This window comes from Nematostella vectensis, chromosome 5, assembly GCF_932526225.1.
Source record: "Nematostella vectensis chromosome 5, jaNemVect1.1, whole genome shotgun sequence".
Lineage (NCBI taxonomy): Eukaryota > Metazoa > Cnidaria > Anthozoa > Actiniaria > Edwardsiidae > Nematostella > Nematostella vectensis.
This window is the reverse complement of record NC_064038.1, coordinates 9,564,766-9,588,340: the sequence shown is the minus strand read 5'-3', so window position 1 is coordinate 9,588,340 and position 23,575 is coordinate 9,564,766. Positions and strand designations below refer to the sequence as shown.

The following is a 23,575-nucleotide window of genomic DNA, read 5'->3' as shown; positions in this document are numbered from 1 at the left end:
GTTGTTGTTAACACGCGCGGGGACCACCCGTTCGCATCTGTACTTGTTGAGGTAGCGAGTTCAGTGGATCGCAAGCAATACAAATGTTCACGCCTTTCCCTCTAGTCACGCATCAGCCCAGTCATCAAACAAACCAATCAAAATTTGCATTAGAATATAACCCAGATAGTACACAAAACCTGATTGGCTGAAACCAACCACGTGCCGTAAAAGAACCGCCAAAACTGAGTTCTTTGCATTTGAAAGCCGTGAAGTGAAGCTATTTTTTAGGAAGAAGAGCTTTAATTCGGCTAAAATGGCAACAGCGACCAAAAGTCCTGCTAGCTCATCTTCCACTCCAAAGACTCCGGTTTCTTCTTCTCGAATTATGGGCAGTTCACCGCCGGGTTCGGCGAAATTCACTCGAGCTCAGGAGAAAGCCGAACTACAACATCTGAACGATCGACTGGCTACATACATTGATCGCGTAAAAAACCTCGAACAAGAAAATAGCAAACTGAGGTCTGAAGTAACTGTATCGAGAAAGACGGTAGAAAGAGAGGTTGATTCCATGAAAAGCTTATATGAGACAGAGCTAGCCGACGCAAGAAGACTGCTTGATGAAACGGCCAAAGAGAAGGCTAAACAACAGATTGAGAGCAGTAAAAACTCAAACGACGCTCAAGAATTTAAAAATAAGTAAGTACATACGATTCATATCAGTCGTATTCGCATAGCGTTATTTAACCAAGGCATTCCAGTTTAAGATTATCTATCTAAGATGAAGAAGTAGGAAGATGTGTTAATTAGCTTGCCATCGGCTCATTGTCTGGAGAAAGACCCCAAGAGATGGTGAGATGAGTAGAGCGATCATGTGTTCGAAATTATACTTGTATGTTTCTCACGTGTTCACATACGGCAGACGATTGTGTTCTAAAGTTTTACAAGTTTTCGATCATCTGGTTTGCTTGCACGTGTTCTGAACACTGCAATAAAAAAAATATACGCTTCATTTCGGTTAGGGCATCCAAGCGCGAAAGCAGCTGAAACATTTACACATAAGTACTTATTAAGTAAATGAAAAAGTTACTCGATGTTTGCATCGCATTTTAAGTATACATTTGCAGTGCTCACTAAATGTTTGGAAGTTAATAAATATATTTTGGATACCTTCACAGGTGGTGGCTAGGGTTTTTATATTGTCAATATATTGTTTGTCTAATAATAAACATATCTACTCGTTATAACTTTAATCTTGTAAAGATGATCGTACATCAGTATATACATTAATAGTTATTTTATGCTTGGAATTTCAGTTTTTATGGTGACTTATTTCTGGTGGTATGCAGCAATATACACTCTTTCACGAATACTTATTTTTTTTGGTTATGTAAATTGTTAAATGAATGGACATCTATCCAGTTTATGTCAAATTTGATCAGACATGACATGTCCTATTTCTTTAACTAAGTTTCATCTGTATCATGGCAAATCAAATGCTTTTCTTTAATCGTCTGCAAAGCTTAGTTGTGGCTTAGTTCCTATTTATCTTTTTTAAGTTGCATTTTTTCTTTTGCTGTACACCTAGTATAAAACATTTCAAAATGTCAAGAATGATAAGATGATAAGTAGAATAATCAAATAAATTCTACATATTTTCCTTTAGTCAGTAGCAATTTGGCAAGAGCAATGGTATTATATGATAGGATATCTGCCATTTTATAAAAAAAGAGTTTTGTCTATTGTACTCTATGCTTCTACCCTCCTGGAAATATTGTATGAATATATGCCATGGGTTTTTGCATCTATGGATCTCACGGTAGACTGTTACTGCTGCAAAAATGAAACCATATGTTCCACAATACGTTTTCAGGTTCGATAAAGAGGCTGCTGCAAGGAAGAAAGCTGAAAAGGAGCTGAATGACGTCCGGAAGCTTCTTCATGACAAGGAAAACCAACTGACCAGGCGGAACCAGGAAGCCTTGAATCTGGAGAGTGTGTTACGGGAGTTACAAGGAGAGTGCGAAGAGCTGAAAGATGCATTGAAGGCTGCTAAGTATGCACTTGAGCAGGAGACCTTGACGCGTGTAGACTTGGAGAACAGATGTCAGTCTCTCCAAGAAGAACAAAACTTTAAGAAACAGATGTATGACAAGGTTTGTGTCAATGAGGGGCAATCATGTTGCCATTTTATGCTCAAACCCAATTCGAATCATTAAAAAAATCCACTTTCACCAGCTTATTAGAGCGTGTAAATGAGATATTGATTTTTGTACTTACCCACTTAACCTAGAGATTTGGAGAAGCACTACCTGGTTTTCAAGAGAAGCTTTTGTGTTTCTTCTGAATTTGATATTTCTCTTTGAACTTGGGTAAATAAGCTAAGATTGTTAAAATCAAGCCATGGTGAAGTTAACCAAGCATTATTGAGCTGCCACTCACATATCTTGTATGTTTGGACTAATCTAATGTTCTGTCTTTAGGAACTTTCCGACATCCGTTCCCAGCTCAAGACAGTGGAGACTAAGCGTGTCGTCGTGGAGACGGACTACAAGGATAAGTACGAGGGCTTGATGGCAGAGAAGCTCCAAGAGCTAAGAGAAGACTATGACAGTGACGCCAGGTCCTTCAAGGAGGAGACAGAACTGCTGTACTCGTCCAAGGTATGCTAAGCTTTGTTTTGTTAAATGTGCCACAGAAGGAATGAGTTTGCGGTTTGTTGACACCCCACTTGAGTCTCCTGTAAAGAGACAAATCAAAATTACTAGTGTTATTAGTTTTGTTAAATGAAGCTTTTTCAATCAAAATTCTGCATGGCTTTCAGCATACAGTACAGTAATTTGTTAGCATAACTTACAAAACAGACTTTTCCATACATTTAAACACAGGTTATTTTAAATGCACTATACATAACTTTCCGATTTGTCTTTATAGTTTGAGGAACTTCGAATTCAGCGTGAGAGAGACAGTGAGGCCTTGGCCAAACTCAGAGAAGAAAACAGAAACCTCTCAAAGTCTGTAGATGAACTAAGCTCACAAGTGCACCAGTTGGAGGCTAAGGTAGGTAGTTTCTTGGAGTCAGTTCCTTGTCTTTATAATTGTTATTATTTTGCCCTTGGTAATGAAGATACCAGAGCGAACTTGTGTGACAAATCTTTTAAGGGCACTAAAATGTCAAATAAGAACCACATTTCTAAAATGAACCTAATCCACTTGAATCTCTGTAAAATTTAATCCAATGGCTCCATTCTAATGCTAAATCATAATAGAGTGAAACCTTGATTTTACAATATGCCTCGGGAGAAAGAAAATGTATTGTAAAATTGAGGTATTGTTGCAAAGCAGTCCTCAATTTTACAATATAAAGGAAAAAGCATTGAAAATGTTGTTGTAGTGATGTCGGGTTAGTAATCAACTTTTACAAAATATTAATATTGTAACTGAACTGTTCAGTTTGTCTTTGTAAGACTGTAATCTGTATTTAAAAAGATCTGCCAAGTCCAGAAATTGATTAACTGTACTGTACGTGTCAAGTGTCATTGATTTTTCTCTCTATATTGATAGACAGAATCAGTTATATCATTGTATTGAGATTAAAAATGTGCTCAGAAGAACAGATTTGTTTTGTAAAATTCAGTATCGTAAAATCCAGTATCATAAAATCCAGTTTCCACTGTATACATTATGATCCATTTTTTTTTCTAAATGATACAAAAAAAAGCAATACAATACAATTGTTGGCCCCAGAGTCACGATAATAAGTAAAGATGTAACTTGCTTTCCTGTAAATGTCCAACTGTGCATAAATTTAAGTCTTTTCATGGTTTATTGTAGCACATAGTCATGTGTCAATTCAGATAAAATAGCACCAAGACTCATGAGCGCACATATTGTTCTAATATCTACACAATTATTTTTCTCCAGAACAATGCACTTGTTTCTCGTGTATCTGATCTCCAAGGTCTCCGTGCCCAAGACAAGGAGAAACATGACAATGAAATCTTACTAAGAGAAAACGAGATTGCAGAGCTGCGTACAAGCATTGATGATGCCCTGCGTGACTATGAAGACTTGATGGGTGTCAAGGTGGCCTTAGATATGGAAATCACCGCATACAGGAAACTCCTAGAGAGTGAAGAGACCAGGTTAAATACATACTACATTAAAGCACCACCAGGAAAAATACATACATACATACATACAAGCACCATCAGGTAAACTGATGGTGCAATACCTACCTTCAAACTCCTTTTAAAATCTTTGTTCCATCTGATCTGTAATCTAATCTCTAATTAAAAAAAAATCATTGAGATGGTTCTATTCACTGATAAAATTGTACTTTTTAGGCTTGAGATTACCCCACCAGCTTCACCAGTACTAGGGGGATCCTCTTCGGTCAGTCAAACAAGGCGTGGTAATAAAAGGGCACGGACAGAGGAGACAGAGTCCACTATGACCACAACAACCACTGCCGAGGGGGCCATTCAATTTACAGAGGCTGACCCAGATGGAAAATATATAAAGATCTACAACAGTGGAGAGAAGGTAGATACTGTACTTTGCCATCTCGATAATCTGAGCATGTGAATTTTATTTATCATGGCCATTGCCATCACTGATAGATACTGTATTCTACTGTATTATGACAACAGTGACTTTTGTAATCATGGACATTACCATCCACTAATTATCTCTGTTATCTCAATGACATCTTTATTGCCCTTAAACTACATATGAACTTACCAAATTTATCACTACAACCATCATCATAATCACCACTACTAACATGATTACCACTGTCAACACACTAAATCTCAACATTACCAACACAAGCACCGACTTAACCACTACTCAAATTATAAGCACTAAAATCATGGGGATAATTACCACCAACAACATCTTGGTGGTTATCTCAGGAAAACCACTACCAGCATATCACCAGCACCACCACCCACCAGTGTCATTAAAAGCTAATGCATAACTTTTGTGTGATAACTTTTTATGGTTATTGGGTGATTGTTATAGGATGAGGCTTTGGGAGGTTGGACAATTCAGAGGCAAGTTGGGACAGAGGACCCAAGTGTCTACAAGTTCACTCCAAAATATGTTCTCAAATCTCAAAGCCATGTTACGGTGAGTACTTTGTTTTTGCAATTACAACAATTAAAAGGTCTAATAAACTATTTAGACATGTTTCAGTCTGCCCTGAATAAGTCATATGTAAACGATGCTGCCTTGATGAATTATTGGAGTATTGTATTATGATGAAAGTAATCAGGCAATCGTCATGTTATTGGTAACTAAGGATTGAGGATGGTTGCCTAGTGTCAGTACTGTAAAAACTCCATACAAAGGAAAATACTTGACTGATTACAGTGTACAAAAGAAAGAAAGAGAAGGTTTTCATCTACAAAACTTTGCTAAAATATAACCAGGAGACAATAAGTTATGGTTGGAATTTTCTTTTGTGTGTTTTTTGAGGGGAAAAAAAACAAGAAAACTGGGGAAAATGACTTGGGGGCAGAACCAGCAAATCCATTATAACAGAAAAAAGTTAAAACAAAAATGCAAGAGTCCTTTCTGACAAATTATTAAATTTTAATGTTTCTCAAGGTATGGTCGGCACAAGGTGGTGGAACCCACAAGCCTCCCAGCGATCTGGTATTCAAGCAGCTGCCATCCTGGGGTAGTGGTAACGAGGCACGGACTGCTCTGGTGAATGCAGGCGGAGAGGTGTGTGTCTGTCTCTGTCAGTTTGCAGACGAGAAACAGGAATGGGAGTCCATGCATCAAAGATTGATGGAATCTGCATATGGGCTTAAGACCCCATCTTGTGACAATGTATTTTCATTCTAAGTAGCATACCTCAAATCTCATATATTATATAGAGGGCATGTTCAAATTTTATTGACCTCTTTAAATGCAAAGGTCAAGAATCTTGTTGCTTCATCCTTATTCAGAAATGGGTTTTCACAGTATAACAGTACAAACAGTATCTCAAGAAACTGCTACACTTTCAAAGCAACCCTGAGAGATTTTCCACATGCAAGTCCAAGCTACAGCTGTAATATAATTATTTATAGTAGATTCATATCTAATTGTATTTATTAAATGAAATTTGTTCAGAGAATTAATGATCAGAATAAAAGTCATGTCACATAAAAACAGTTGATAAAAAATATGGACCATCCCTGATAAAAGATAAAAAACCAATCTGTAGATATAAAACCTCTAAAAACCTCTTTTTTTTAGGAAATGGCCACACTTCTTGAAGAGAAAGTTTTCCAGCACTATAGCACTGATGTCATAGATAGTGGCCGTCGTGGACGTGGACGAAGAGATGTGAGTCATGACAATTATGTATGCCAATCTTACTGCATATGGCTGTAGGATGCTCAGGTTTTTGTGGAAATATGCTTACGTTATATAGATTAGATATCCCTAACCACTGAGAACAATGGCCCTGTGGTACCATCCTCCGTGACAGTACTTACAGACTAACACACATAGAACCACTGAGAACAATGGCCCTGTGGTACCATTCTCTGTGACATGACTTACAGACCAACACACATAGAACCACTGAGGACACTGGCCATGTGGTACCATTCTCAGTGACATTACAGTACTTACAGACTAACACACATAGAACCACTGAGGACGCTGGCCCTGTTGTACCATTCTCAGTGACAATACTTACAGACCAACACACATGGAACCACTGAGGACGCTGGCTGCGTGGTACCATTCTCAGTGACAATACTTACAGACCAACACACATGGAACCACTGAGGACGCTGGCCCTGTGGTACCATTCACAGTGAAAGTACTTACAGACTAACACACATGGAACCACTGAGGACGCTGGCTGCGTGGTACCATTCTCAGTGTCAAGACCCTATGGTACTTTCCTCTGTGAAAGAACTTCCAAACCGGTGCATCGATCTTCCATACTAATAGCAGCTTTTTGGTTTCTTTTTAGGGAGAAGTCGCGAAAGGATGCGCTGTAATGTAGGCGACTGTCAGTTGCGATTTTTGTAAAGCAGATGGGGCTTACTATAAAAATAGCCTAGTGAAAACCAATGGGTATTTCATACTTTAAGGACTTGTATAAAACGACATAAGCCTTTTTAAGGTATTTTTTAAACGAAATTTCAGTAAAATAAGTTCTTGTTATTTTTTTTTTGTCATTATCGAGAAAAACGATAAATAATTACTTTGATTTATTCACTATCTGACATTTTAACTTGTCCAGTTCTAAGAAACATTGTTTCTGAGAAACAATCAAGACAGTAGCATTCATCGTACAAACATATCTCGTGTGTGTATTAGACCACACGAAATTTTTGATAGAGCTGCAAAACTTTTTTAACATCAAAGGATTAGATAATTAAATAAATTTGTACTCTGAACTACCGCGATATATCTTATTCTGTTAAAGGTTCTACCGATCTCTTTGGTGAGGACATGTGGCGATACTCGATAATGGCTCGAGAGACAATGTACAGTCAGTCTGGGACTGTACAGTGGGCTGACAGTAATAGTGGGCTATTACTGTGGGACTGGCTTTTTTAAAAGGAAATTCAACTGCCGCTAAAAGACAGTGTGTTGGCTTTGTTTCAATATACCGGTCATGTTGTGGTAAAAATGAAAACAACAATATGTCACTTTCCCTGCAAACACGTTTTTCTTTCGCGATTTTCACCAATATATGTCCCCGACATAAATGCCAAAATACCCACTCGCTCCTAAGATATTTTTTCATTGTCAATGTTCCCCGTTCTCTTTACAACTAATTCCACTAAACAAAGGTCTCTTGGATGTATTCCTCGGTCGACGATCCAGTCTCGTCAATGCCAGCACTTTCGGTCATTATCTCGGTGACCTGTGGACTTGAAACTGTGTCGGATTGTCCTTCGTCAAATACCGAGTTCTCAGTCCATTCCAGTCGTTCGATGTTTCTTCGGGTATCCAAATCTTGAATCCCGCTCACTCCAGCTTCTACGTCATCATTCCGGCGCGTAAATCTCCGCATTAACACAAACTCGATTCCGCTGTTCTCATTTGCCTCACTTAACGGAAGTATAAACTTACTGGAATCCATTCCAGCATTTCCACTTACAACTACTGATCGCTGCATTCCATAGTCCATTCCGGTGTTTCGGCTAACAATAACTGATTGCAACATTCCAGGGTCCATTCCGAAACTTCCACTGACAGAACGACAAGAATTTCGCGTTCCAACGCTTCCGCTTGAAATTCGCATTCCGTCGTGAGGGCAGAGTTCTATTCCAACGCTTCCATTTGTACAAAGAGTCCCTCGTCTTTGGTCGTTCCGCGCTCCGGGTACCATGCCCATTCCGATACTTCCACTCAGAAGCCGCGCCCGCGGTGCCTCATCCAAGCCACGCCTGTTGTGCTGCAGCAGCCTTACGGTTTGGTTCCTTGCTCGCCACTGCCGCCAGGTCTTACGGTGGAATCGAAATGTTATAGTCACCCAAAAGCAGTACACGAACCACAGAAACGAGCATAGCACCATGAGACCAGCCGCTATCCAGCTTTGGCCGAAGGAGAAGTAATAAAAAGAGCCCTGCGCACACAGTGAGGTAGCTGCTATGACCAGCGGTGTGAGGATGATGAAGCATGCGCAGTCACCGATGATGTAGCGTCTTTCTGTGCGCGAACGGGGATTCTTCAGCCACTAGACGAAAAGTAATCAGATTTCACAGTTCATTAGTAAGACAACATCACCGCGCTTTTATTTCACAGTCGAGGAGACAAAATTGCCCCAGAACTAACAGAAGAAATGCGTGCATAAAAAATGTCTCTTTCACATTGAGAAAATATGCATCGAGGGGACGAAGACGTAAGCGGTGTGTGCGCATGTGCAAAAAATACCGCACGGGTAGCCTAGTGCCAAGCGCCAGGTTCGAACCCTATGCATGTGTCACGCTCTGCCTCCTTGGCATATCGTGAGTCGTTACGTTTAGTCACGCTTACCTGCGTGATGTGCACGTGTCATGCTCTGCCTCCTTGGCATATCGTGAGTCGTTACGTTTAGTCACGCTTACCTGCGTGATGTGCACGTGTCACGCTCTGCCTCCTAGGGATATCGTGAGTCGTTACGTTTAGTCACGCTTACCTGCGTGATGTGCACGTGTCACGCTCTGCCTCCTTGACATATCGTGAGTCGTTACGTTTAGTCATGCTTTCCCGTGTGATGTACACGTGTCACGCTCTGCCTCCTTGGCATATCGTGTGTCGTTACGTTTAGTCACGCTTACCTGCGTGATGTGCACGTGTCACGCTCTGCCTCCTTGGCATATCGTGAGTCGTTACGTTTAGTCACGCTTACCTGCGTGATGTGCACGTGTCACGCTCTGCCTCCTAGGGATATCGTGAGTCGTTACGTTTCGTCACGCTTACCTGCGTGATGTGCACGTGTCACGCTCTGCCTCCTAGGCATATCGTGAGTCGTTACGTTTAGTCACGCTTACCTGCGTGATGTGCACGTGTCACGCTCTGCCTCCTAGGCATATCGTGAGTCGTTACGTTTAGTCACGCTTACCTGCGTGATGTGCACGTGTCACGCTCTGCCTCCTAGGGATATCGTGAGTCGTTACGTTTAGTCACGCTTACCTGCGTGATGTGCACGTGTCACGCTCTGCCTCCTAGGCATATCGTGAGTCGTTACGTTTAGTCACGCTTACCTGCGTGATGTGCACGTGTCACGCTCTGCCTCCTAGGGATATCGTGAGTCGTTACGTTTAGTCACGCTTACCTGCGTGATGTGCACGTGTCACGCTCTGCCTCCTAGGTATATCGTGAGTCGTTACGTTTAGTCACGCTTACCTGCGTGATGTGCACGTGTCACGCTCTGCCTCCTTGACATATCGTGAGTCGTTACGTTTAGTCATGCTTTCCCGTGTGATGTACACGTGTCACGCTCTGCCTCCTTGGCATATCGTGTGTCGTTACGTTTAGTCACGCTTACCTGCGTGATGTGCACGTGTCACGCTCTGCCTCCTTGGCATATCGTGAGTCGTTACGTTTAGTCACGCTTTCCCGTGTGATGTACACGTGTCACGCTCTGCCTCCTTGACATATCGTGTGTCGTTACGTTTAGTCACGCTTACCTGCGTGATATACATGTGTCACACTCTGCCTGCCTGGCTTTTCTCTGTGACGTCACGTTTAGCCACGCTTATTTGTCGTTACGTTTAGTCACGCTTTCCCGCGTGATATACGTGTCACGCCCTGACTTCCTGGTTTTTCTCTGTGACGTCACGTTTAGCCACGCTTACCTGTCGTTACGTTTAGTCACGCTTTCCCGCGTGATATACATGTGTCACGCTCTGACTGCCTGGCTTTTCTCTGTGACGTCACGTTTAGCCACGCTTACCTGACGGAAGGTTTTCGGTGTTCTCTGGAGGTGATACTCGTATTTGCAGATCTCACACTCGTTTTTATTGGACGCCGAGAGCCACTCCTCAAGGCACCGCACGTGGACTCGACCCAGGGTCCCCGAGCAGTGACAGGGAGAGATGACATCACAGCCTGCGGTGCTGTCCCTACAGATCCGACAAGAGTCCGAGCTCGACGAAACGTCAACATCCACCTGTTGGACAGATTGTAAATCTTAGCCTAGTCTCGGTTTTTTTAGGGGGTTTAATGTGGTTTCGTGTGGTTGACTTGTCGTCCCCTGAAACCCTCTCTTTGTTGTTTTGACTCTTCCCAGCCCCTAACATCCAAACAGAACGATAGGGACTAGGCGAAATGTTGGAAATGTCAGTGTCCAGCGCGTACTGAAGCCTTGTACTGTACTGGAAATTCGTTCCCCCGTGCAATCAATTTCCTTCGATACTTTTTTGCGTTTGGGTTTACTAGCACTTCATGCTACCAGAGTGAAGTTAGTTCCTTATTCGCAGTTCCTTTTTCGTCTGTTTCCTTATTCGCTCATTTCCTTATTCAAATCCGGGGGGGTACTTACATGATACCTTTTAATTCGAGTTGAAACAGTATTTAGGCATAACAGTTTATTCAGAACAAGTCCAACAGCATTTTCGTCGGGTAAATTTCGATGCTTTAACGTGCTCGCTGCTAAGCGGAGCTGTGAACATGAGACTCTATCTGCTACAAAAGGTCAAATTACGAAATGCGTGCAATCGCTTTCACAAATGAATCTAGCAAAAGAGAGGAAATCTACCTCTCATCTGATAAATGTATTTATATCTTGGGCTTTCTTTCCAAACGCATTAATATATTTAGAGGAAAAATATTCACGCTTTACGTGACTACGTACGCGTGTAGAAGGGATTTGACCTTGCTAACAAAACCACAATTTGACAGATAGTGCTTGTTGTCAATTAACACCTTGGCTACTACATAAGGCTCTGACAAAACAAATAGATTAGTGCAGTGACACGAATAGGGGACTGCTCCTTATTCAAGTTAGTTTTCGCGAATAAGGAGATGGAATCTCCCAACGTCCGATTTCGTTTTACGACTTTATCCGAATAAGGAATAGACTATGAAGAGGGTTGTCAGTGTTTTTTAAACATTTCTCGAAAAAGGAAATGGTATTTCATAACGCCTGATTTCGTTTTACCTACTTATCCGAATAAGGAATAGACTAAAGAGAGGGTTCTTTAGTACTTTCTAAACATTTCTCGAATAAGGAAATTGTATTTTATAACGCCTGGTTTCGTTTTAACTACTTATCCGATTAAGGAATAGACTAAAGAGAGGGTTCTTTAGTACTTTCTAAACATTTCTCGAATAAGGAAATGGTATTTTATAACGCCTGATTTCGTTTTAACTACTTATCCGAATAAGGAATAAACTATGAAGAGGATTGTCAGTGTTTGCTCATCATTTCTCAATAAAGGAAAGGAAATTTCATAACTCCCGATTTCGCTTTAACTACTCCTTTCGAAAGAGTTCTCGAAAAAGGAAATGGTATTCCAAAACTCCCGATCTAGTTTTAACTACTTATCCGAATAAGGAATAGACTAAAAAGCGGGTTTTTTATATTTTCTAAACATTTCTCGAATAAGGAAATGGTATTTCATAACGCCTGATTTCGTTTTACCTACTTATCCGAATAAGGAATAGACTAAAGAGAGGGTTCTTTAGTATTTTCTAAACATTTCTCGAATAAGGAAATGGTATTTCATAACGCCTGATTTCGTTTTACGACTTATCCGAATAAGCAATAGACTAAAGAGAGGGTTCTTTAGTATTTTCTAAACATTTCTCGAATAAGGAAATGGTATTTCATAACGCCTGATTTCTTTTTAACTATCTATTCTATTTTTCGGGAACTCTTTAGAAAGGAGTCGTAAAAGCGAATCGGGAGTTATGAAATTTCATTTCCTTTATTGAGAAATGATGAGCAAACACTAAGAACCCTCTCTTTAGTCTATTCCTTAATCGGATAAGTAGTTAAAACGAAACCAGGCGTTATAAAATACAATTTCCTTATTCGAGAAATGTTTAGAAAGTACTAAAGAACCCTTTCTTTAGTCTATTGCTTATTCGGATAAGTAGGTAAAACGAAATCAGGCGTTATGAAATACCATTTCCTTATTCGAGAAATGTTTAATAAACACTAACGACCCTCTTTTTAGTCTATTCCTTATTAGGATAAGTAGTTAAAACGAGATAGGGAGTTATGGAATACCATTTCCTTTTTCGAGAACTCTTTCGAAAGGAGTAGTTAAAGCGAAATCGGGAGTTATGAAATTTCCTTTCCTTTATTGAGAAATGATGAGCAAACACTGACAATCCTCTTCATAGTTTATTCCTTATTCGGATAAGTAGTTAAAACGAAATCAGGCGTTATAAAATACCATTTCCTTTTTCGGGAACTCTTTAGAAAGGAGTCGTAAAAGCGAATCGGGAGTTATGAAATTTCATTTCCTTTATTGAGAAATGATGAGCAAACACTAAGAACCCTCTCTTTAGTCTATTCCTTAATCGGATAAGTAGTTAAAACGAAACCAGGCGTTATAAAATACAATTTCCTTATTCGAGAAATGTTTAGAAAGTACTAAAGAACCCTCTCTTTAGTCTATTCCTTATTCGGATAAGTAGGTAAAACGAAATCAGGCGTTATGAAATACCATTTCCTTTTTCGAGAAATGTTTAAAAAACACTGACAACCCTCTTCATAGTCTATTCCTTATTCGGATAAAGTCGTAAAACGAAATCGGACGTTGGGAGATTCCATCTCCTTATTCGCGAAAACTAACTTGAATAAGGAGCAGTCCCCTATTCGTGTCACTGCACTAATCTATTTGTTTTGTCAGAGCCTTATGTAGTAGCCAAGGTGTTAATTGACAACAAGCACTATCTGTCAAATTGTGGTTTTGTTAGCAAGGTCAAATCCCTTCTACACGCGTACGTAGTCACGTAAAGCGTGAATATTTTTCCTCTAAATATATTAATGCGTTTGGAAAGAAAGCCCAAGATATAAATACATTTATCAGATGAGAGGTAGATTTCCTCTCTTTTGCTAGATTCATTTGTGAAAGCGATTGCACGCATTTCGTAATTTGACCTTTTGTAGCAGATAGAGTCTCATGTTCACAGCTCCGCTTAGCAGCGAGCACGTTAAAGCATCGAAATTTACCCGACGAAAATGCTGTTGGACATGTTCTGAATAAACTGTTATGCCTAAATACTGTTTCAACTCGAATTAAAAGGTATCATGTAAGTACCCCCCCGGATTTGAATAAGGAAATGAGCGAATAAGGAAACAGACGAAAAAGGAACTGCGAATAAGGAACTAACTTCACTCTGGTCTTCATGCTACGTACAATCAATACAACTCTCAACGATCAACGTTTTACAATCAATTCGATCAATCCAATCCAAAACGATCAACAACTAAACTATACAATGTTCTCCCTATTTATACCCCAATTTTACGCCCTTACAATCAATGGATAATACACCGCTTCCTTTCATCTACCCACAAACGGATATTTACTAAATAGTTTACATTCCTTTCTTGCTACGATTCATCGTGCTATTCACGTTCACAAGATTAAATCACTACTTAATTTCCAGATAAGATAGGACAATAACACCTAATAATAACATACGTAATTTCCCTCACGCTATCTTGCGTCACGTAAAACTAATAAACTCTTAATCCCCGACACACTCCCCCCTTGACTCGTCTACGATTCAATCATAGAACGAGTTCGCCACTGCGCGTCTAACGCTGTAGCGCGTTTAGGCCTTTCGTTAGGAACCTCTATTCCCTCTACAGTCTTGCTTACCCCCGCACCCTCGGCACATTTCACTTCGCTTCAATGTCTCATCAAACAACAACACAACATCACCGACCTCTGCAACCTTACGTCCACTACTCACAACCTTATGCTGCTCGCGCAAATCTACCAGGTATTCCTTGAACCACCTGTTCAAAATGTCTCAGTTTCTTCGCTAGGTACCTGAACCTTTTCAACATCCCATTCACTTCCTCGTCCTCGTCATCTCGTAACTCGTCAGCCAAATTTAACAATCTCCGTCCGAACAACAAATGCGACGGTGTCAGCATCTCTGCACCGACCTCATCATATCCATACGTCAATGGCCGCAAATTCAAAGTCCCTTCCAACTCTACCAAAGTCGTCTGCATCTCGTCACAATTCAACCTTGCATTGCCCAACACCTTCTTCAAACAACGCTTCACCGGTCCGACCTTTCTCTCAAAGAACCCTCCCCACCAGGGAGCTCTCTCGAGATTGAACCTCCACTGGATTCGATTCTCCTCACAATACGCTCTAATTTCCGGTTGATCGTACAATTCATTCAAAAACTTTACTGCGGATTTGAATGTCTTTGCGTTATCTACGGAAGCCCATGAGGGCCACTCAAGGTTTTCGTTAACAAAATCTCACCTTTCGGTCACGACTTTGAATAATTTGCGTCACGACAACTCACTTTGAGTGTCACGACAAAGCACTATTTGATTATCGCTTAACACATTGACCCCTCAACCCGGCCTGTACCGGCTTTGGGAAGTACCCACAACCCAAAAAATTCATAAATTCAAAATAAACACAACAAGATGAAGATACTCAGGCATCAGTCTAAGGGATAAATGCTCTTGCAGATATGCATCCAACCAAGGTGTTGGCATCTACTCTTAAGCCAAATAATAGCACAGGTTCTTTGACAAATCTCAAATCGAACAAGGAGAGAATAGCAGAATCACCCTCTCAATAAAAAGCTCAAAATAACACACAAGGGAGAGAGATCAGCAAACACAGCTCAAGACACAAATAGATACTTTATTCTGATCCTCCAGGTACATTTCCTTGGCCTCAAAACACAATGTCCATTCCTTGAAGGATTGTACAACCACGAAAATATCTTTACGTATTGCAAAGCATTCTGGGAGATCCAGGGGAAAATTCACAAGGGGAGGGCCAAGTCAACACTCCTCTCCCCAAAGTCAGATGGTTTTTTAGAAGTCTTTTCACCCCGAAGCCAAACAAATCAATTCCAGGTCATACAGACCCAGAATAGCAGTGTAAACAATTTTGGGATCAATTTGGTTTCAGAAAAGACACCATTTAGGAGAGCTGTGGTGATTCATTAGAAAATTATTTTCTCATCCGGGCAAAGCCAAACAAGAAAAAAATCATCATGAATCCACCTTTGCTTGCAAATATCCATAAGCAAAGTACTCAATTATGCCCCAAAAGACTTCATGATGTCCTGAGACACTCTCCTAATATGCTCATAGCTGTATTTTTGATGAAAAATACAAGCAACCATCAACTTGTGCTGGCTTCAGCACAACGACGAAGGATTAAAAGTGGGGACCGCAAAGCACTGTTGGAAAGCTTGGATACCGCTGACTAGGTGCAGCTGTGTTTGACTTTGACAGGCTGTATAAAACTCAGAATAGGGGGGGAGGTATCTGTTTTCAGTCTGTTTTTTGCAAATTCAGCTCCAAAAAAGCCAGGAGTCAATGGGTTAAAACATTGCAGGTTTAGTTCACAATATCGCACTTTGTGTCTCAAAACATCGCACTTTGTCTTATAAAACTCATCATTTTGCCTTTGCTTAAAACATTTCAGTATTATCGTTCACGACATTCAACTTTGTGCTTATAACATAGCACTATTTGTCTATTGCATAAAATATTTGACTTTGTGCTTTATAACATGGACTTTGTGTCTTAAAAAATCTCGCGATTTGCCGAATGCGCAAATTATTTCAGGTTTTGTCTATTGCATAAAATATTCAACTTTGTGTCTTAAAAATCTCGCGATTTTCCGAATGCGCAAATCATTCCAGTTTTTGTCTGTGCATTAAATATTTAACTTTGTGCTTCATAACATGGTACTTTGTGTTTTAAAAAATCTCGCGATTTGCCGAATGCGCAAATCATTTCAGGTTTTGTCTATTGCAAAAAATATTTAACTTGTGCTTTAGAACCTCATTTCACAAATTTGAAGAGAATTATCAAATAACTGGATTCTATACGAATGACCTGTGAGCTCCCTACAAGGACTAAAAACTAAACGTCAGGATAGGCCGAGAAAAAGAAGCCTTAGCGATACGGGATCAAAGGCTGAACTGGTTGAGTGCTCGCTCGAGCTTTATTCAGTGTTCTACAGATGCAAGTACCTCTAGCTCGCCTTGCGGGACTACGGCCCCAATGATAACTCTACTTCGGAAGCCTCTCCTCCAAACGATAAATCACGGCATTTGACTTTGTTTATAACTTAGGCGGCTCATCGCATTAATGCTAATAATATCTAACTTTTTTGACAATCATTTACAGCATGCCATAATATCTTAGGCAACGACTCACAATGGGTCGCAATGCTGAATTTTTTACTTTGTCTTATCAACAATGCTATTTATTTCACTGAGCTTTATGGCTTATAATCTTGATTTAATATTTATATTTACTTATATATCTCAATTTAAGCTCAGGATTTCGCAATTACGTTTCTAGTCTATTCGCAAAGCATGCTGGTCTATGTAGAAAAAAAACTCACTTTTTGCAAACGCACTCTGTGCTTCACGAGATTGCACTTTTTGCGTTACGACATTGGACTTTTTGCACAAGTCTGTTTAGTTTTTGGTCTTTGTAGGGAGCTCACAGGTCATTCGTATAGAATCCAGTTATTTGATAATTCTCTTCAAATTTGTGAAATGAATTTCTAAAGCACAAGTTAAATATTTTTTGCAATAGACAAAACCTGAAATGATTTGCGCATTCGGCAAACCGCGATATTTTTTTAAGACACGAAGTACCATGTTATGAAGCACAAAGTTGAATATTTTATGCAATAGACAAACCCTGGAATAATTTGCGCATTCGGCAAATCGCGAGATTTTTTAAGACACAAAGTCCCATGTTATATAGCACAAATTCAAATATTTTATGCAATAGACAAATAGTGCTATGTTAGAAGCACAAAGTTGAATGTCGTGAACGATATACTGAAATGTTTTAAGCAAAGCCAAAATGATGAGGTTTCTAAGACACAAAGTGCGATGTTTTGAGACACAAAGTGCGATATTGTGAACTAAACCTGCAATGTTTTAAGCGATAATCAAATAGTGCTTTGTCGTGACACTCAAAGTGAGTTGTCGTGATGCAAATAGTTAAAAGTCGTGACCGAAAGGTGAGATGTTGTTAACGAAAACCTTGAGTGGCCCTCATGGGCTTCCGTACAGAGCCGCACTGCCTCTGGGATTTTTTCTAACAAGGCCGGCACTAGTATGCTTTCATACTGGGCCGCCTCCACTCCCATCGCCTGCAGCCCTCGGTGCTTGGTCTCCACCGCGTCGTAAAATCGGCGAAGACCAGCCGCGTCTTTCTCGCTCCTCCTCGCATCTTTATCATCTCATTTATGTGTGCTTTCTTAATCTTTTCTGTTTGGCCGTAACGCCTCTTCAGGAGAGCGATAGCCGACTGGTAATTCGCCGCCGTCAGGGCGAATCCTGCCACCGCTCTCCGCGCCGGTCCCACGAGCAGACTTCTCAGATAATTGAACTTATCGACGGTGGCCAGGCGAGGATTGGAATGGATACTGCTCTTGAATCCATCCCAAAACTCCTGCCACTCGCCGACACTCCCAGCAAAGTTCTTTAGCCTCAATTTAGGCAATCGGGCTCTCGCCTCTTGGTCTTGCGCACTGCTCGCGGCGGCTTCACTCTCAATCTCACTTGCTACGCTGTTTCGGTGGCTCGTCTCTTCGGCTGCCTCGAGCGCCAATATCCTTTCTCTTATGGTCGTTTCTATCTTTCCTGCGTTCACCGTCTCTTCTTCTACATCTTCTTCGATGAAGGCGTCATCTCGGGACATCATTTCAAGCGCTTCATCGTCGAGGGTCTTGAGGATCTGTAGCCGGTCTCAGTACTACGACCGCACTCTTTTCCTCGCACCCCTCAGCCATAAACCTCGTCACAAAGGCTCTATGTCCCGCTCTGGTTTTCTTCTTCGATGCAACAGTCGCCATTCTTTTATCCGGCTCGATCGGACCAAATGTCGTGGAAATTCGTTTCCCCGTGCAATCAATTTCCTTCGATACTTTTTTGCGCTTGCGTTTACTAGCACTACGTACAATCAATACAACATGTACAAACGAACATCAACATCGTTGAAAAAAACAGGCAGCATTGTTTATCCATGTTGTGTGATGTTTTTACACACGATGCTGCGACGTGTGTAACATGAAATAACATTACAATACTGGCACTGTCATTTCAGGCATCAGGGATTATGGAAAAGTCTACTAAATCACATTGAGAAATGACCAGAAATACGTTACTCACGTTATCATCAAGCGCATAGCATCCAGTTTGGGACGAGTCGGCGACTCGTTCAAATTTCTTCACTTCTCTAGTGCTTGCTCTTGATCTCATAGGAATTGCATTACTTCGTGATTGACTATCACCTACATTGCCACCGTGATTATCCCTCTCCATCTTTCTTTTGATTGCTTATATGCTTACTTTTTTTAAACTGTAACACAAAACCGTTTTTAACGGCCTCACGTCATTCGAGCGCGCGCGACTTTTGTGGGGTTTTTATCAGCGCGCGAACGACACTCTTGCAACGAGACTTGCGCGCGCATTCCTACTATGTCAGTACAATCGCGCACAGTATGGCGCGCGCTTCATTGACCCAGGCCCGACGTGTCAAGAGAGGGAACTGGGCGAGTATATGGAGACAAGGCTCTTGTAAACACAAACCACCAAAACCGACAACAACAAATACAGAGAAACTTAACCTGTTAACGCTTGCGCAAGTGTAAAACACGCTACAATTGTTTAACACTTACCAGGGACCTACCTCTCCATGGGCACCTAGTGCTTTCACGGCATACCGAACCTCGTGTATCGATGCCATTCTTTTATTTTCTTTTCTTTTTTTCTTGTATTTGTATTTTTTTTCTTTGTGTAGAAAATTTACACCTATTTTATATAAGGCTGCACTTGGAGAATCTATGTGTCATAGCCTGCAGTGCTTCATGGGTATCAAATTAACTTTACTTATGATAAAAAATAAGTGAAAATAAAAATAAACACAGGTTTGGAAAGCTTTAGCAATCTTGTTTATGTACCTCTAAACGTTTACACGGCGTTCAAAGACCAGGATTCAGCCCTTTAAACGTTACCCATGAACCACTGCGGCTTACGATACGATACGATACATTGATTCGCGGATGCAACCTTTATTGAAATACGTGTCATCATCTGTCGTTTCTTCATTTTCAGTTTAGTTTAGTTTATTGGCTTTGTCACACAAAAATACTACGGTTTACGATAGGAAATTAACAAAATAAAGAAAATAAGAAACAATGTGACGGGAGAAGAAAACAGGGCGTAAGCCCCAATTGAAATTCTTTCCCAATTTTAGCACGGGTTAAAGTATTGCCACAGAATTGTTATAGCGAGCGAAGCGCAACTTGGAGAGATAGATAGGCCGTTATTGAGGGTGACATTAAATACCGATATAGATATTTCTCCGGCTACAATTATAATCCCAAATCCACATTGGTAAGAATGCAGCAAGCAAATTTTGCTGAGATGTAAAAAACGCTTTGAAAGACCCTGCATCTAGCTCGTGGGGATAAAAAATTTCCTGATTAAAAGTACAGATACGCAAAATTAGTTCTAATATCGGGCGGTTAAATCAGATATGTTGTTTATAATTTTATTTCAAAGATGTCAACTTTGAAAACAAGAACAAAAAAATAAGGCTACAATTTTCTGTTTGATACTCTTCTACCAAACGATCCTATAATTATTTGTACATCTATAGCTTAACTTTGATAAAGCTGTACTCTTAGTGAAAACAGCAACTTTAGTCAGCTTATTTCGAAAGTTTACTTTAACAATTCAACACTCAGCTGTGTTGGTAGGAGTAGACGGACTACAAACAGGCTGGCAAGAAAAAGGTCTGCGTAGGCGTGGTTGTACGCCTCTGTGAAAGCCTGAGTAGTTTAGTTGACGTTTCGAGGACTAGCCCTTGGGTCTCTTTCTACTTTTTACACTAAAAGGAGGGAGGGGGACTTACAGCCGCTGAACTCCAGGGAATTCGTTAAAGGGCTATGGCTCGATGCGTCAGCGAAACGAAACTGTTTTCACAGAAGCGTGAAAACTACCACTTCACCACTTGTATAACGCCCCAGGGACCCTGGCTAAAATAAGCATCATTTTGTGCTGGATCTCACGTATGCGGGGCTATGACGTTAAGTGACGTCACAGGGCCTACATTGCGTGCTTCTAGCGACTATTGTTGCTGGATAGCAATTTTGTCAGCGTATTCTAGAACTTTTCCATTTGAACTTTTCCTTCTTGATCTTTGGTCCTGAATTCAATTCCCAACAAGTTGCAATGGAATGAGCAAAACATCAGAGTCAGTAACAGATGAAAATAATTAAGGACATTATCCTACAATAAAAAACGTAGTATATATCAGAAAAAAAAAACATTGTCACGTATGTGTCTATTGAATTCACAATCTTATCGTTGTCTGCCGTCCGTCGTCGACCACGTTGCCTTTTTAGTACTATCCTAAGGTCCCTTTTAGCTAAGGAGACGAAGACCTGTGTAATGTAAGCGATAAGGGACAAGGAGAAAGGAATAGGACCGTTACATTACTGCTCTCACACATTGAATGGCGTCTCCGCGCTAAATATTATTATGGCCGTCGTTGGTAAATGCACCACTCTGAAAACTTAGAAGAGAGTTGTTTATGTAATCTCCTGACCATTAGAGCCCCCATTACAAGGAACTATGAGCAAACTAAATTACTTATCTTAAAAAGTCTCAAGGTTCGACTTTGATCAGTTTCATCGTTTCTGTCGATATCATTCAGATTTCCTATTTTAGATTTTTTTTTTATGTTTTGAAAGTATTTACATATACACCTATTTCAAAAAACGTTGTCATTGCAAACGGAAAATGGCGATTGTCAAATGGCAGTTCTACGACCGAAAGGACCCATGGATCCCAAAATATTTGTTCCAGATTAAGAAACATATAAATTAAACATACGACTGTCCATTTAATGTAATTAATATATGGTTCTCACATCGCTTGAGTTAATTTATCTTCTTTATTTTTACAAATAATAACTACCCATAGACACCTTTCGGTCGTCAACTGCCATTTAGCAATTGCCATTCGCTGTTCGCACTGACAACCTTTATTGAAATAGGTGTATATCCACGACAGTGCTTGTCAGTCCCATTTCTGGGATGATAACTTCGAAATTCTCCCAACATTAACAAATTCTCCCAACATTGAATAATTCCCCATATTGACAGAGGATAATTTCAATAATGATATTTTTGTGTCTTTATAGAATAAGTTGCCCCGAGATAATACTCCAAGCCCACCGAAACAAATGTCCTTACAAATAACCCAATCACGATCGAGTATTTTAACATAGAACCTGTACAAATTTTAACATCTTCCGTTTCACCGAAAATGTGCTACTATTAATTTAAATCGAGCAATAAATGATTATATGTCAAAGTTCGCTAGAATTTGGCACATCACTATTTTACATGCGACTTATTTTTTCTTTAGATATTTGCTTGCTTGGCCTAGGTTTGTGAAGTCGCACAGTAACAATCTTTACATAACTAACACGATAAAAGATCAACTCCTCTCTGATAATCGTTAAAATCAACCTCAAGATTGTTTAACGTTATGTTGAGGAAAATATTATTTTCCCCTTTTTTCCTTTTTTCGGTGTTCTACATCCTGCCCAAAGCGACTCAACGCTTGCAGACATGTACCACTCACTTATTGAATACCCAATCAGAAGCTTGGAGAGAACAATAAAAAAGGACTATTGAATGGGTTCCTATTTCCGATTGCGTTTTTGTTTAGCATTTTGCTCTTTATGTCTATTTGTTTTCTAAAGATTTCTTCGAAATCTCTAGAAGCGTAGTAATAGACTGGTGTATACCAAAATTAAAATATAAATCAATGATTGTTCCTTGTTCACCAAGACAGAGTTCAAGTTCATTTAGCTTATTGTTGAAGACGAAAAAATTAGTGGTTGCTGAGTTTCTTTATGCTTAATTATCTAAACATTCAAATGTTGGCGTCAAATTAAATGAATTAATGAAATGAACGTAAAAAATCAAGTTTTCGACCGTTGAGTATTCGACGTAAATTATGATATACCCATACAGGTATATTATAAAGTGCTATACAAGAGCAAAACCACAATTAAAAACATTATCAATATAGACACGAAAACGAAAAAATTCAGATCACTAAAAAAATGTTTATAGCTACCTAAAATAAAGCAGTCCTCTCTTAACAATGATTTTTTGCGTGTTTGCTTTTTTCTTCTCATTTTCGCGTTTTCTTTAAGTATTGAGCACGTTTTTTTTAGTCGATGGTTCATTACACTTACTTAACTTGTGCTTTGTCTTTTAGGTCAAAACCCGCTGGTATGTTTGTTAGATTCAAGCTAAGTAATGTTCTTAATATAGGCTATAAAATCATTGTTATTGGTTTTTTGCAACTAAGTATTTTATTAGAAGGAAAACGGACTTTGATCTTTACATAATATCTCTAGACATTCACGTTTGACAAAAGCACATCGCACTTTAAAACACAGTAGCAAAATAAGCACTCAATTTTCCGATGCGTATCAAAAATAGCTTGGCACATTTCTCTTAGCCTTTCTCGATGATTAATGCGTTTGCCATTCAGGCTTTCAGTACAATTTTCCTCCCAATAAAGAATATCACAAGACTGTTTTTTCGTTGAGTGAGTCGACTACTATGATGAGATAGTCGTGCGCTAAGTACCTCCTTAACTTCCTATAGACTAGATATGAATTTTTGATGTAGTCAACATTAATATTTGAGAAAATGTTTCGTCTCAAAATACAATTCAATTAGAACAGATAAACGATCAATATTTGTCAAACTGCTCTAACCATTCGTTTGTGCGTAATATAAAGAAGCAAATGGTTATGTTTTCCCCGGTGAAAAACAGGTGGGCGCAATACATTTGCATAAACGACGAAGTTTTTGATTGGTCAAGAAAAGAGCTTTCTCTGACACCCACTAAAATGGGT

The 23,575-nt window shown here is 39.9% G+C and overlaps 2 protein-coding genes across 2 annotated transcripts; one reads left to right on the top strand and one right to left on the bottom strand.

The window, feature by feature from the left end:
• The first annotated feature begins 199 nt into the window (after positions 1 to 199).
• Positions 200 to 7,391, top strand: LOC5508714 (lamin-L(I)). The gene is made up of 10 exons (XM_001629238.3): positions 200 to 678; positions 1,853 to 2,135; positions 2,463 to 2,642; positions 2,914 to 3,039; positions 3,904 to 4,124; positions 4,326 to 4,524; positions 5,005 to 5,112; positions 5,593 to 5,712; positions 6,232 to 6,321; positions 6,962 to 7,391. The coding sequence occupies exons 1-10, from the start codon at positions 296 to 298 to the stop codon at positions 6,992 to 6,994; spliced, it is 1,743 nt and encodes a 580-aa protein (XP_001629288.1). The 5' UTR covers positions 200 to 295; the 3' UTR covers positions 6,995 to 7,391.
• On the bottom strand, positions 7,147 to 23,547 carry LOC5508720 (E3 ubiquitin-protein ligase MARCHF4). The gene is made up of 3 exons (XM_001629262.3): positions 18,796 to 23,547; positions 10,382 to 10,597; positions 7,147 to 8,680 (listed from the first exon to the last, which is right to left on the bottom strand). The coding sequence occupies exons 1-3, from the start codon at positions 18,946 to 18,948 to the stop codon at positions 7,781 to 7,783; spliced, it is 1,269 nt and encodes a 422-aa protein (XP_001629312.2). The 5' UTR covers positions 18,949 to 23,547; the 3' UTR covers positions 7,147 to 7,780.
• Between the last annotated feature and the right edge of the window lie 28 nt (positions 23,548 to 23,575).

What these genes read in the sequence shown, in the direction of transcription:
- LOC5508714 (XM_001629238.3), top strand. Translation starts at nt 296, where the DNA reads ATGGCAACAGCGACCAAAAGTCCTGCTAGCTCATCTTCCACTCCAAAG. An exon ending in GCTCAAGAATTTAAAAATAA is followed by an intron (nt 679 to 1,852) that starts GTAAGTACATAC and finishes ATACGTTTTCAG; the next exon opens with GTTCGATAAAGAGGCTGCTG. An exon ending in TCTACAACAGTGGAGAGAAG is followed by an intron (nt 4,525 to 5,004) that starts GTAGATACTGTA and finishes TGATTGTTATAG; the next exon opens with GATGAGGCTTTGGGAGGTTG.
- LOC5508720 (XM_001629262.3), bottom strand. Translation starts at nt 18,948, where the DNA reads ATGGAGAGGGATAATCACGGTGGCAATGTAGGTGATAGTCAATCACGA. An exon ending in GCTATGCGCTTGATGATAAC is followed by an intron (nt 10,598 to 18,795) that starts GTGAGTAACGTA and finishes TCTGTCCAACAG; the next exon opens with GTGGATGTTGACGTTTCGTC. An exon ending in CACCGAAAACCTTCCGTCAG is followed by an intron (nt 8,681 to 10,381) that starts GTAAGCGTGGCT and finishes CTTTTCGTCTAG; the next exon opens with TGGCTGAAGAATCCCCGTTC.